Genomic DNA, 15,656 nt, shown 5'->3' with positions numbered 1-15,656 from the left:
TGCCAACCAATCTGTCACCTGTAAACGTGTAGCTGCAGTGAATTGATCAGTGTCAGGATGAGAGGTGGATCCCCACCGGGACAACACATGGCGGAAATGTGAACTGAAGCCATATGTAAAAACTGGGAGGGTATCCAAAGAAAGACTGCATAAGAAACAACATTTTATTTTAAATTTACCTCATGACTTTCAGAAAATGTGATTTATTGTCAAAGAAAATAAAAAGCTGGGACAGAACAGAGACATAAAAATTGCTGTTTTGATAATAGAATACATTTTTCAGTGGTTTACTTTTATTTATGGCTACATTACCTACAGGCCTAATCACAGCATCTGGGGTCAGTTAGGGTGTAGCTTCACTGGAAAAGCAACTTGTGCAGTTTAAAGTAAAAATGTTGCCTAGAACATATTTTGACCCCACAGTACCAGATCCTTTTAAGATTTTTCTGACCATGCTCAGAGTTATATGAACAAAAAGCACAGACTAAGAATGAATCAGTTGTGATTATTCTGTATGCTAAAAAAGATATTACACAGTCTTGGGTCCTGCTGTGACGGGCTGTTGTCCAATAGGAGACCATCACTAGTGATAACTTTAATTAACAAGCAGAAGTAGTTTTCTTCAGGACCACCACATGCTTTGATGCCAGATTCCTATAAATATTTTACTGTTCAAAGCAGATTGCTCTGAGCTTGTTCAGCTAAGTGATACCTCCAGTGTCCGGTGATGATACAGACCTGCAGCCTCGTTTCAAGGTATAGCAGCACTTCGTCTGTTGTTGAACCGTCTAGGCTCTGTAATACAACATTTTTGTCAGGCCATAAAAACAAAGAGTGATTTGAATTCTGTGGACACGCTGTGAGAGACAGTTGGTGGACTGATGATTCATCCGTTCTGCAGGGGCTTCTCCTTGTACGTCTGAGCTGGACCCACCATCTGTCCACACTGCCTGCCATGCCAGAGGCCCGTACATATTTTCTTAGCATGACAATGCACTCCCCATGCCAAAACCCAAAAACTTACTCCACTGCAGTGCTGACAGTGTGTCACGCCCACGCTTGCAAAAGTGACTGACAGGGTAAACAAATTATACCAGTATCTTCTGGCCATTGTTTGTCTGACAAATGACAAGCAAAAACATAATCAGAGTAGATGAACTGTGTTTTAGAGCAAAGTATCTTGATTTGTGCCAAGACCCCCCACAAAAACACACTGTGCTCTCAGATATTGTTGTTTTTGGATGAGGAGGACCAGACTTGGAAGCTTTTTGCTGAATGAATATTTAATTATTTCATTATCAGCACAAACGAGATTCTGATGACGACAAGAGAGAAACCTTGAAACAAATACTCACTCTTACATGAGATTTATTTCAACTGATGAAATGATATAAAGTGCATTTTGCATGGAAAAACTCTTCCTATATTTATAAAGGCTTGTTTAGTTTTCTGTGTAAGCAGATGCCACCATTAGCACATCCCATCCTCCAGTCTGTGACATTAACCGAGTTCAGTCTGCCAGGAGCTCTTGATGCAATGCAGCACATCCTGTTGAGTAACTCAGGTGAGAGCAGTGGAGGTGGGCAGCTGTCAGCTGCTTCTCTACATGCACTGTGGCCCTGCAAAGCATGTCCTCACTTATTAAGCCTTGGTTGCTTGGTAACAGCAAAATGATCATGAGTTTCCCAGCAAGACGATAGATTGTTTGTATTTTCCAGCTGAATGAATGTATCAGACAAATGATTATGTGTATTTCGTCATTATGTACGGTCACAATTTTTTATTTGGAAAGTTAGTAAAGTATGTGTTGTTAGATTTGCCTTTGTGTGATAATGCTTATAGTAAATTGCTTTATACTGTGTTTTCTGTATATGTTCTAAAGCCTTTTCCTCTTTAACATTTATATGCTTTGTTCTTAACTGAATGCAAAGTTTAAATGATATTTGGCACTTAGAAAATATTCTGTAGACTGTGATATAATGATGCTGCACAAAAACAAAGACTTCATAATGTTCATTATAAGAACTCTGCAGAAATAGTGGATCATAAAGTGTAAAGGCACAGCAAAGAAAGCAGGTGCAGCATCGATTATAACTGCATATTATCATGCATGAATAGATTATCATTATTATTGTGTGACGTGATGTTTTACTGCCGCTCAGTGGCCAGAATCCGGTACTGCTTCATCAGTTCATGACAGTTTCATTTCTTGCATAATAACACGTCATTTTATATAAGAGATTATTGTGACGAATAAAGAATCAGATCCATGTTAGATAAGACATCATTATTTTTTTGTTATATATCTTGTTTGTTTTAGCTGTTTTTAATGTTGTGAAGCGCTTTGGTCAACCTGGGTTGTTGTAAGGTGCTATATAAATAAAGTTTTATTGATTGATTTGACAGAAAAAAAAGTAGGTCAACTCTTGTGACAACTTGGCTGCGAGTTGATTTTATTTTTAGGCTTTTACAATTTAAAATGCTTAAGCCATAAAAAGACATAATAGAAGAAACAAGATGCATATGTGAATAGTTCAAAGTGCATAGAAACGTTTTGAGCCTCGATTGGTAAAAATAAACTAAACTACAAATTTACAATTTAATTTTTTATTTTAATCATCAAAGTGCCCTTAACACAACTCATGTACATATTCTCATACAGAGATTTGTCGAGCTGCATAACCGCAAATTTAACAACAGACGTTATGAAACTAACTGGGTTAAATAACAAGTGATGCTGCTCGAACTATTACAGCATTACACACACACACACACACACACACACACACACACTGACGCGTGACCAGCATCCACTCATCTCAGACCTGCATGACATGTGCTTATCCGGGTCCTTTTATTATAAATAAGGCACTGTGCTCTACAGGCTGACATGAACGTGTCTTTTTGTTTGTTTGGATGTGTTTTAAACCTTTACACTTCAACTTAAACAACATGTGCACATTTAATTATCAGCTGCTCCTTTTTTAATTTTTTTTTTTTTTACGCTTTTAGTAAAAAAAAAAAACAAAAACCAAATAATGTTCATGTCCGTGTAATAACAACACTACAGAAGCTAATAGTTCACTCATATTTCAATACTACTCTCTCTCCATATTTAGGGCAGAGAAAACACGCTGCAGAAACGTGACCACGCTGGGAAACGCACGCAGCCGTTTGGACCAATCAGAGACCTCGGCTGTGTGCGCGCGTCTGCGGTGGGCGTGTCCGCGGGTGTAGGTGCGGTGAGGACGTTGAGCAGCTCTTCGTTGACGTGAAGGAAAATTTCCCGACATAACGTTTGCCAGCCCAAAACACCAGCTCGCCAAGTGACGGGGACCGGTGAAACGGAACCGAGACGATACATCAGCTAAGTGTCCGTCCAGGTGGCGTTAGGACGACGAACCGGACTCGGTCGCAGTCATAATTTGTATTTACATAACCAGCTTTCCTCCGTACCCGCGGCGGGGAGCACCGGGTCTTGCCACGGTGTCTTGTGGTCGCTTGAGCCACCAGCTGCGTCAAATTACAGGCCAATTAACTTCTCCGCTGTTCATTAAACGGTGTCTGTGAAGTGCAGCCTCACTTTTTAGTACATGTATATTTTTACACGCATTATTCACCATTCAGAAAAACAAGTTATACAACACGCCAGGCTACTGCGCGTCAGCGAACCGGGTCCTAAAGTCCGTCGATCTCGTGTCCACACTGACGCAGAGCGCGCGTCCTGTGCCCAAATGGTTCAGCAGCCATCGGTTTCTAAATTCTTCGACATTATGGAAAAGGTTCTGTTAGAGCAAGGCTAATTTTAAAAAAAAGAGTTGGACTGAAATAACACACAAGGACTTGTTCTTCAAAAATACTGGACTCTTGCTGGTGTTTTCTTTGGATATAACCAAAAAAAAGCGCAGTGACTGCACGAGACCTGATACCATTTAAAAAGCAAGAAGGACGCGTCCACTTGAGTAATGGTCATTAATACGATCCACTGGTTCAGGAAGGGCTTGCGGCTCCACGACAACCCGTCGCTCAAGGAATCTCTGCTGGGAGCGGATACCGTCCGCTGCGTCTACATCCTTGACCCCTGGTTCGCAGGATCGTCCAACGTTGGGATCAACAGGTGGAGGTGAGTCCGAGCACCCAACCACGTGCAAACACACACCTGCAAACCATGCAGACTCCAGGCTCGTCAGGTCCACAATTATATTCCCGTACAAGATGCAGGATACATGTGCAGTATAACTATCCATATGTTTGTTAAATTAATCCTTAAAAACAACTTTTAGAGTCTTTTTGGAGGAGAGAAAACAGGTGCATGTCCCTCAGACCTACAGCAGTGATATTTAAGTTCAGCCATGCTTAAAAAAAAAAAAACCCTCAGACGTTTGTTTTGCTTCTGAAATCTGAAGATATGCAAATTGTTTGGTTCATATGTAAAAGCAAAAAGAGCATCTCTGGTTAGACTTTAGGACATAATGATCATTTTCACTGTTTTTTACCATTTAATGGGCCAAATGAAAAGAAAATCATTCATAATTAAAATAATTAGTAAATGCAGCCTTGTAGTAAATTTAAAAAGTGTTGGCATTCATCAGTATTTACAGATAATTTCTTTATTCATTTAACATCTAAGTTAGAAATGCACAGAGCTGCTTGATGACAATTTCTAGAGTAATTGTGTCAGATAAGCTTTTTTTTCTATTAAATTCAGAAGATTTTCTAAGTTGGTGCCTTATATCTAGAAACACTCGTTCATTACTAGTGGTCCCAATTAGAAAACAGTCCAATCCAAAACTGACTTCAATGTTAAATATAGAGGCCAAACAGGTTTGGGCTCGCCTTTGTTACAGTGCAGGTGCATTCTTCAGATACTGTTTCTGTAAGTTTTGTTTTCTATGTCACAGAAAGAAAATCTTGCACTTTGTGTTTGGAACAAATGACGAAAGTTAGAAATGAACTTTATCTGTTGAGAGAAGTGCAGTAATTCGTACCATTCAACTAAAGAAAATCACCAAACTGTAATCTGAGAATATCTGATTTAGTACTGCTGATATATGCCAGTTGTGATTAGATATGATGTTGGTATTGACACCACAACACGTTATAAGATCAGTGATATTGTGTACGATGAACACTCCTAATCCAACTGCTGCGCCCGCCTCCGTTACATCTTTAGATCCAGTAGCACGTCAGAGCGTACTCTTTACCCTGCAATCACCGCAAAACTAAACATCAAGAGGAGAAGGAACATCAGTCACAGCATCAGGCACGTAATTAAGTCAGGCAAAGTAAACAATGGGTGGTTTCTCCTCAGAAAGTGGGTTAGATCTCAGACTGGTAAACAGCACTTTGCTGTGTTGATCCTTGTTTCCCCGCTGGACTGTAATTATTCAGAAAGCTGTGCAGTCTACACGCTGATGGTGTCATGTCTACCTGGTGTCTGTGGATGGTTTCTAATGACACATGGTCCTTACAAGTCTTTCACCTCAGGGGTCTCGCAGCTCATTACAGAACAGACCACTGACCCACACTGGGCTCCTGGACTGTGACAGTGCAAGTTACATTATAAATCATTCAGGTCATTACAGACCTTCCCTTAGCAACTCGTATTAATGGCAATACTGAAAGATGAAAATGTTTTAGTACAGAGACTTAAATCTGCTCCCACAGGAACCTGAGCTGGAAATAATCAATTAACAAGCGTCAAGGTTTTCAGTTTAAGTCCAGACTTTGTGGACAGGAGATAGGAAGCTGCAAATCAAATCACACACTGCATTTCACATGGGGATCATTTCTATTCTGAAGGCAAGTCTGGGATGAATTTCATATTTGACCACATTTCCTTCACCACATTTCCACGTTCGTCACATAATACTGACATCTTACATGACAGGCTGTTAGCGAGTGTGTGTGTGAGGCCGTTTCAGTCTGCTGACACAAAGGAGTGTATGAAGCGTGAGTGGCAGAGATAAGAGTGAGGACCGTTAAGGTTGTTAAGCTTTGCCCTCCTTTCTAACCTTCACCCTGCAAACCCACAGCTAACAGTCAGTGTTCGCCTTCATTGTTACATGGAACATTTTCACAATCAGAACAAACATTTGGCATCTGTTTGTTTGTGGCGGATGTTTATCCAGTACAGTCCCAGAGACGTGTGCTGTAGCCTGCACAGTCAGTCAAATAACTGCTCCTTTCTCAGTGTAGTAGGTGCCTCGCTCGATGCTTTTGTTTCCTCTCCCGCTGTGCGCTCTGGTCCCGTGTCATCAGTGGAAGAGTAGGGCAGCGGCGGCAGCAGCGAAAGGCGTGCCTGTTATGGAGCATCCATGTTATGCTTCCATAGTTATGCAACAGCAGTCTGGGGTGACGCAGCGCTCACACAGAGATCACTCAGTGTGCCCTGATTCATCCCCTTCATTTCACTTTATGCACATGTATATAACAGAAACGCCCTCAGTTCCACGAACAGGTGGAGTGAAAGGGATTAAGGTCTACGTTTTAAAGAGACTATCGCGGGAAAATGAATCTAATGTTTTCTAATAACATGGTTATTACTCAGACTGTAGGGACCTTCTGTTGCTCTGTAAGTGTCAGATTTTTTTTTTATCTCTCTGTTGCAGTTATTGTGTAAGAATAAACAAAGCAAAACATGCGAAGTTAGCAGTTGTGCTGAAGCCTCTGAAAGGCTTTATGGCCTGCAGCTTCTGTAATGAGCACTTGCTCCCTCGTAGCTTTTAATCATGTGTAGGCGTGGGCAGTGAGCAGGCCTGTCCTTAAGCTCCTGGAGATGATCTCCAGTGAATGAGGAGAGTTAATGCCAGATGAAATAGTCATAATAACTTTGCCTTTTTGTGTCGTCGCCATGTGTGGTATAAGTAGGTCAGTGTGTTAGTGGTAAACTTTCCATCATCAGCAGTCTTTCTGAGCAAACACAACACACAGACCTAAACCAACAGAGCTGCTTCCCTCTGCTATTCATTTGAATGCTTTAGGTAGTTATCAGACTTATGCACATGCATTGCAGGTCTGCTTTGTTCAGCTCTGTTTCTACAGTGCACTCAAAGCACCCGGCTGACTTTCATATCACTGCTGCAGATTTTACCTGGATGATACAGGAAGCTTCCACCTACGAACTCTGGTATCTATAGCAACAGCACGGGAAGCACCGTATTACTGCCGCTCCATGTGTGGACCTGTGTGTGTGTGTGCCCTGATGTTTACAGCTGGTATTTCTTATTTTTAGGACATAACACACTGTCCATGTTAAGATAGGGAAATAATAATGAAAGACAGATATTCTCTTCTTTTCTGTTGGGTCAACATGTTTGGTTTTGTCCACTGACGCCACATTCGGTGATGATTAAACTCCAGTGGGTGCAGGTAAACTCACCCACTGTCTGCATGATTCAGCCTTAGGGATGAATTCAGGGTCTGTCTTGTTTAAATGAATCATGTATCACTGTATTTCTGTCAGGAGGGACGAGAACCAAAGCAGCTCGAAAAATCATGCTCATCTGGTAGAGAACTGAATTCTATTATATGTATTTTCCATCGCCTCAGTACAGTAACTTGGTCCCAATTGTTTATTCACGCAAAGTGGAGGTTAAATTATGTTGTCAGAATTACAAAGGAGGAAAATGGCGCCCTGGAGAAACACTTTTCCCCCACTTTTTGTTGTTGCTGCTTTCAGGCCTTAAACACAGTAGAAATAATGTGACAGGCAGTAACAACCTCAGGTCAAAAGATGTTATTCAGAATTTGCATAACAGGACATTTGATGCTTTAAAGCAAAATATCAACCTAAATGTTCTCACACACTTTAATTAAACACAGGCTTTAAATTACAAAGAGTCCAGTTGGATTAAAAAGCTTAGACACACTGTTGTAACTGATGATTATTAAAGAAATCTGACAATTATTTTGGCTAATTGTTAGTGAATAAGAGTGAGTAGAAATGAACAAATATACATGCAGATCTATGCAAATGACCTATTTCTGTGCCTGCCTCTTACTCAAAAAAAAAAAAAGGTTGTAAGCTTTGTCAGCATTATGTTGTGAACGCAGTAATATTGTGTTTGTTTGCTGCATCACTGCATAAATTTGCAAATCAAAGAGCCGTCTGAATTTAAAGTGCTGCCTTTAACTGGATTTACTTTGTTTTCTCGCCAAGCTCAGTGCAACATGAAACAAACATCCCCATTAATATTCAGAAGATGAACTCCCACCATTTAACTGTCGCACTTAAAAGTGGCATTAAGTCCTTTTTTCCAGCTTTAAAGTCAAGACAGTCAATGACTTTGTAACATGTTTTTAAGGTCTATTTCTGTTAATGTCCATATTTTTTATCATGTTCTTTATTCCGGTTGTTCTCCAGGTTCTTACTGCAGAGTCTTGAGGACTTGGACTCCAGCCTCCGTAAGCTCAACTCCCGTCTGTTTGTGATACGAGGCCAACCCACTGATGTCTTTCCCAGACTGTTCAAGGTGACATGTTCGTTTGATTTAACCACCAGCAGGGAGGGAGGGAGGGAGATCACACATAGTGTTCAAACCCTAGGTATTCTGCTCTGTAGCTGACTTTATTTTATTTTTAATCCCTGTGCTCTAGGAATGGAGGATCACTCATCTGTCATATGAATATGACTCTGAGCCCTTCGGGAAAGAGCGAGATGCAGCTATTAAGAAACTGGCCTCTGAGGCTGGAGTGGAGGTGACAGTTCGCATCTCCCACACACTCTATGACCTGGACAAGTGAGTTCACGCAGCTGAAAGTTTTTATTCCCTAGCAGGATAAGTTGCTCTGGATCTTTCCTTATCTCATTTTATTATACATTTGTGAAAACTGAAACTTGAAAACAGAACTTTTTCCATGTGACTCTCAGGTACTTAACTCTTTTTATTTCTCGTTTCCTGCCTGCAGGATCATAGACTTGAATGGGGGTCAGTCTCCTCTCACCTACAAGCGGTTCCAGACCCTCATTAGTCGTATGGATGCGGTGGAGGTGCCTGCAGAGACCATCACAGCTGAGATCATGGGAAAGTGCACTACACCGGTGTCTGAAGACCATGATGACAAGTTTGGGGTCCCCTCCCTGGAAGAACTGGGTGAGTGACAGCAGACAAAAACTATTAGGTTCAGAGAAACATAATCATTAAGCCTGTACAGTAAAATGAAGAATTACTGACTGGACCCTAATGTTTGCTTTTGATGCGGTTCATGCAGGTTTTGATACAGAGGGCCTGTCCTCAGCGGTGTGGCCGGGGGGAGAGACTGAAGCCCTCACACGACTTGAGAGACACTTGGAGAGGAAGGTCAGTCAAAGTCAAACGCTCTTAAAACATTTCAGATGAACCTGCTGTTCTTTAATATTAAAGAAATACAGTCTGCGTTCTTTTTGACAAGTCTTGCTATTCATGTGTCATGAGTAAGTGAGAACCTGCAGCAGATTTTTTTCCACACTCCTCTTCCCCTGATCTGATTTGAAGTCTGACAGTCCACTGAAAACTATGGATGATGTAGATAATGTTTATTAAGGGAAGGTTTTTAGTTGCAGACGTCCCCATATGATAGAAGAGAGAATGATAGAAGCCTTGTGAAATGGTCTGACACCATCTACCATGCTTTATCATATCTGACTATTTGGCTCAGGCGTGGGTGGCCAACTTCGAGCGTCCCAGAATGAACGCCAACTCGCTGCTTGCCAGCCCGACAGGCCTCAGCCCATACCTGCGCTTTGGCTGCCTCTCCTGCCGCCTCTTCTACTTCAAACTCACCGACCTCTACAGGAAGGTAAGTCCCTGGAGAGCTCTGGGCGTAGAAAGAATGGTTCTGGTATGATTTAGCACTCAGCTACTGTTTTGGCCAGAATGTGACATAAACACCGTCTGAAAAATGGAAACTTCCACAGTAAAACATTTTCTCTTCGTCCATGAGCTTGACAGAACTAGGTGAGCATGTGAAAAGTAAACAGGATCAGAATCTGTTAGAATGGAAAAATCCCTGGACAAATATGGGAGATCTTTGCAGCAATGGAAATATTTCATGTTTATCCTCTTTGGATTAGTAGAAACTTTCAAGATAAAAGTCTAGTGACAGATTGATTAAGTGCCTTCCACAGGAGGGGGTTGTCTGCTGGTTACAAATTAATGTCAGCAGATGTGTCAAAGGCTTTAATACAAACACATCTACCTAAAGAGCCAAGTTCAGCCTTTTATTTAAATACATTAATAAAAGTGTTTTCATTTGGATTTAGTCAGGAGTTTAACCATCTTTCTCCAACTCTATCAGGTGAAGAAGAACAGCTCCCCCCCCCTCTCGCTCTACGGTCAGCTGCTGTGGCGCGAGTTCTTCTACACAGCAGCCACCAACAACCCCTGCTTCGACAAGATGGAGAGTAACCCTATCTGCGTTCAGATCCCCTGGGACCGCAACCCTGAGGCACTGGCCAAGTGGGCGGAGGGCCGGACCGGTTTCCCCTGGATCGACGCCATTATGACGCAGCTGAGGCAGGAGGGCTGGATCCACCACCTGGCCAGGCACGCCGTGGCCTGTTTCCTGACCCGGGGAGATCTGTGGATCAGCTGGGAGGAGGGCATGAAGGTAGATGGATTAAAAGATCCAGGTCTTTTTATGGCATCGTCTGCTCCCAGAAGATAATTCCACTGCTGCTTATTTTAATGAAGTGGATGTAGGGAGTGTTTCTGCTTTAGAAATGACTTAAACCATTCATCAAAATATTAATAATAATAGATTGACAAATTATTGTGTGTTTCTCACACATCTTGTGTGTGTGTGTGTGTGTGTGTGTTTGTCCAGGTGTTTGAGGAGCTGCTGCTGGATGCAGACTGGAGTGTTAACGCAGGCAGCTGGATGTGGCTCTCCTGCAGCTCTTTCTTTCAGCAGTTCTTCCACTGCTACTGCCCTGTGGGTTTTGGCCGACGCACAGACCCCAACGGAGATTACATACGGTAACTAGAACAGTGTTTGGTCCTTGTTCAAACTGCAGTGCAATTATATTGACACTGGAAATTACCTCAAAATGACTGATGGATATTATTATTAACAGTATTTTTCTGCGAAGGCAATAAATCTTGCACAATGTTTGAGTTAAAGTCTTTTTCCAGTGTTTAGTTTTTTAATGGGAAAAGTCTGAAGAACTTTGAAAGATGTTCTGATGAAGTGACCCTATGATATCTACTATTATTACTATTATGATATCTATCTGATTATCTTAGCAAAAAATAAAAATCTGTTGTGAAACATTTCCCATCAAACTGTAGGTGAATGACACTGACATGTCAAAAAAATCACAGCTGGCTAATTCCACCACAGGTGATGATGATTTCCTAAACTTCTTCGTCTCTTCCCTCAGGCGCTACCTGCCAATTCTGAGGGGGTTTCCAGCCAAGTATATTTATGACCCTTGGAACGCCCCAGAGAGTGTGCAGAAGGCAGCCAAATGTATTATTGGTGTGCATTACCCCAAACCCATGGTGCACCACGCAGAGGCCAGCCGCCTCAACATCGAGCGGATGAAGCAGATCTACCAGCAGCTCTCCTGTTACAGAGGCCTCGGTAAGATACTGGTCTAATTTCTTCCTAATGTCTTTAATATTAATATGGAGCAGAAACACCAGATAGACACGGTCACCTGGAGGAATAGCTTCTCTAATAAGCCGTACAGGTGGTGCAGCACTGAAACTTTAATAATACTAAACGGATCAAGGGGGTTTTAAGGGATCTGAGTGAAATAGGACCATTTGTAGGAAAAGCAAACGCTTTGGTCTTTTATTAAATGGAGATAAAAGTGGCAGGAAAAAAAAGAACAGTTTTTAGAAATACATAGGGGTGAAAAACAACAAACGCATCAAAACAATTAAAGCAGGCACAATATATTTAAATGTAAAGTAGAAAAGTGAGCTATTAAAGGAAGATCAACACTAAAACTGCTTTATAAAAGGGAGTCTGTAAATTGAGCGGAGTTAGATAATGATGCATGTTAAACTTACACTTGCTGCTAATGCTGCTGTATTTTGATAAGCTGTTCTGTGTCTTTAGGCCTTTTGGCAACAGTTCCATCCAACTCCGGTGATAATGGTAATGGCAACAATGAGACGCCCCCGGATGTGATGGGATTCTCTGTTGAGGCTTCACACGACGCTGCAGCTGCATCTGGTAAGTGACACAAGACGTCTCGGTTTATCACAGTTTCCTCTGTACCTGCTGGCTCTCAAGTTACTGTATGTTTGTGGTGAAGAGATAGTTATTTACTTTTTATTTTTTTAGGATATCAGATGCCGGTTCACTCCCAGGGAGACTGGCAGACTGGTGTTATGATGTACCTGCCGGGGGGTCCACAAACCAATATCAGCACACACCAGCAGGGTGGGCACCGGCAGCTACTACACATTTAATTAATCATCCAACTCGTCTCAGCACATTTTGCATTTGTCCCACTACCTTAAACTTCATTTTCTTCTTTCTTCCACTGTATTTGTCACCTTTACGATATTCTTGTGGACCGATAACATCTGTGCTGATACTAATTTGGTCTGTTGTTCCAGGTTATGCAGGCACCAGCTCCAGTATGATGTGTTACCCTCAGGGCGCCCAGCAGATTGGTCAGAAAGGTGATTACTGAATGATTCCTTTCGTTTGGCTTAAGAATCGTCTGTGTTTATATGACAACGTCAGGCACTGTCCTCCATAGTGACACTTTATATGTGTTTTTTTTTTCAGGGCCTGAACACCACTCCACCACTCAGACTAGTGGCAAGCGGCCCAGTGAGGACTCTGGAAATGGAAAATGCTCAAAAATGCAGAGACAGAGCAGCCACTAGGAAGGTTGGTTAGAAACTTAACCAAACATTATGAACCTCTTCAGGTTTTAATGTTAAATAAGGTTAAAATATAACTAAGCTGCAGTTCACTGAAAGTATTTTTCCAGAATATCACATCAATATATATGAATCATAATTCTGTCTATCAGGACTGAAGAGTTAATGGCTGAAACTGATCAGTTTTACATTACCAGCATGTCTGTGTCTTTTCCCCCTGTACAGGAGCGTCTGCAGATGTGCTGATAGCTGTGACGTGCACACAGCCAACAGGAAGTGGAGGCTAAGACTTACATTTTTGTTACAGACCACAATGTTGCATGAACACACCTTCAGGAAGAACAGATGATTTTATCATTAAACACATTCACCAGTAAAAGTTTCTCATCTATTTGGACTGTATGTTATCATGTGGACTGCATGGCCCGGCCAGTACTGACACCACTGGGTGTTGCACTGTGCTAATCTCTGGGTTCATATTGCCGGGACAGAAGTCCTTGTGTATATAATGAATTTGCTAATTTCTGCTCACATACAACTTGTACATATTTGGATATTGTATGTGTGTTTTCTCTCTTTGTGTAGCCATAGACCCATTGATATATTTTTGATATGAGAAATTGTTGTGGATGGATCTTTCTTTTTGGAAATTTTCAATGAAAATAAAAGCATTTACAGACCATCCATTCCCAAACAACGGTGAGAAATCATGTATCTCTGCTAAACGAGCTGCCTGTCCTCTCATTCATTTTCTCCGATGTATCTACCAACACACGTGTTTGACCATTTCCTTTGTCCATCTCAGTACACTCCGGCTTGTTTTACTCCTCACCACTGTAATACCAGTGTGACGTCAACTATCAGATTATTTCCCTTGTCAGTGATATTTGAGGAAAGGTGGCAGGAATACAGTCTTCATATCATAGTGCCCCCCACCCCCGTATAAACCCTAATAAACATACCACTGGAAAGAACTGCTTCACTTGCTTATTGATCCTTGTCATTGTGCTTTATGATTAAAACTGAGTTAAACATGCAAATGGTTTCAATCCGTTCTTTGTCTCAGACGGTCCCATTGCTGTAGAAACTGGAGAAGAGTTTCAATGACATAAACCTGAATTCACAATAAAACGAAACACGTGAGATTTGATTGGATGTGAGTAGAACTAATAACCTGTTAGTAGGTTTAGACAAAGACATGTATAGGACTGTGTTTGTGGAACTTACTGAGAATAAAAGCAGATTTTTAACACTGAACAAAAATCAAGATAAAATGTTTTATTTCCCACCAGATAAATTCAGACAGACGGGGAACAACTGACACAGTTTCTCAATTTTCACAGAGCTGTCATGTAGTAGACAATATTTGGTGATTTTGTAAAATTTCTTGCATTTAGCTCATGAAATGTTAGTAACAAGCACAAACCCTCAGCCTGTCAACAGGGCTGAGAGTGGCCTCTGCTGCCTGGGCTGCAGCTTGTAACAGTAATTCGCCTCAGCAACAGCGTCCAGGAGCCCAGAGCGCACATCAGTCATAACAGGCCAGTTTCTAAATACGGTGCAGGACAGTCTGTGCTCTGCTCGTCCCGCCCGCTCCTCTGCTTTCATAACAGGTGGAGCCGCTGGGTGGAGTCAAAGCGCAGAAGAGGAGAAGCACATGGGAGACATGTGACCGCCTGCAGCCAGCGGGGAGGCGCTGTTGGACAACCAGTGCCGCCTACAGGACCATTTATGGCCGACCAGCCCCCAGAAGCAGCAGGGGCGATGCTAGGATCAGACTTTTAGGGGACTCAGCTCCTGAGGGGGATGCGCATTTATACTGGACCTTATGTCCAGGGGTCTATCTGGGGACTAAACCCTGCTCTGTCCAACTAAACTAAATATCAAACCTAACATCCAATAACAGAATCTATAATCATATAAAAGGCATAGACTGAACCATACAGATTTATATGACTCTAATTGAATACTGGGGTGTTATGGGTAATGCAGTCAGGCAGTGTCATCTTGACTTCACTTTCTCACATGAACCTGTTTGTTTAAATCCTTTAACGTGAACATGAAACTGAATTTTCTTTTATTTTTAAATAAATTGCAAATACATTTAAATTTCAGTGCTTCATAAGACTTTGGTGTTTTATATCCACTTACTCTAAAATAATAAAGTGCATCAGTGTTTGAGTGGAGCTGTAACCACACACTTTCCACGTCACACTAATAATGACCCAGTGTTCATAGTCAGAACAGTCAACATCTGTATTTGCTTTTCAACTTCTGGATTTAATCTCCACATTAAAATCCATCACTACCTTCTTCTCCTGCAGCTTGTGTGTGTGGAGGAACAATGTGTTTGTGAAATCCTTGTTCTTTACTTGAGTCTTTACATTTTCTGCTTCTACTTTTTATTTGTGACTCATGAACAATGTTTATGTTCATTTACTTTTATTTTTGCGCATTAACGTCAACTTCTGTGTAAATGAGCAGCAGAGGCGCATCGCTGCCCCCTATTGGTGGTGAGCACAACCCCTTCATGGCGCACCTTGCCGCAGGTGACTGTAAACTGCAGTAAATTGATTTAGTGTCGTGAATATGGCAAGTGTCCGAGCAAGTGCGGTCCAGTTTGTTATCACATGTGGTTATTATGACTGTATACAAAGCTTAAACAAACGAACGGCAACATATAAGGTGTGTGGTACGAAAAGAAAAGACGCTGGATCGACCACATCTAATTTTACCAGGCAACTCAAAACGCACCTGGACAGGTAAGTTAATCGACGCTCGGTTTGGCTCAGTGTTAGCTTGTTACTAACTTTGTAGAGCTGTGCAGGC

The 15,656-nt window shown here is 41.7% G+C and overlaps 2 protein-coding genes across 2 annotated transcripts in view; both read left to right on the top strand.

Moving 5' to 3' along the window:
- The first annotated feature begins 3,206 nt into the window (after positions 1–3,206).
- cry1a (cryptochrome circadian regulator 1a) lies at positions 3,207–13,867 on the top strand. Its single transcript, XM_026326640.2, has 14 exons — positions 3,207–4,123; positions 8,366–8,474; positions 8,599–8,741; positions 8,911–9,095; positions 9,214–9,302; positions 9,640–9,780; positions 10,279–10,590; positions 10,807–10,958; positions 11,363–11,565; positions 12,049–12,165; positions 12,277–12,375; positions 12,555–12,620; positions 12,730–12,834; positions 13,053–13,867. The coding sequence occupies exons 1-13, from the start codon at positions 3,966–3,968 to the stop codon at positions 12,828–12,830; spliced, it is 1,875 nt and encodes a 624-aa protein (XP_026182425.1). The 5' UTR covers positions 3,207–3,965; the 3' UTR covers positions 12,831–12,834; positions 13,053–13,867.
- Positions 13,868–15,511: 1,644 nt separating this feature from the next.
- The window catches only part of LOC113141862 (liprin-beta-1-like), a 68,420-nt gene continuing 68,275 nt past the window's right edge, over positions 15,512–15,656 (top strand). Inside the window, exon 1 of the mRNA XM_026326465.2 lies at positions 15,512–15,589. The gene's annotated coding sequence lies outside the window, so the exon portion shown is untranslated. The remainder of the gene's footprint in view (positions 15,590–15,656) is intronic.

The sequence above is a fragment of the Mastacembelus armatus genome, chromosome 23 (assembly GCF_900324485.2).
Source record: "Mastacembelus armatus chromosome 23, fMasArm1.2, whole genome shotgun sequence".
Taxonomy (NCBI): Eukaryota; Metazoa; Chordata; class Actinopteri; order Synbranchiformes; family Mastacembelidae; genus Mastacembelus; species Mastacembelus armatus.
This window is presented reverse-complemented; position numbering and strand designations above follow the sequence as displayed.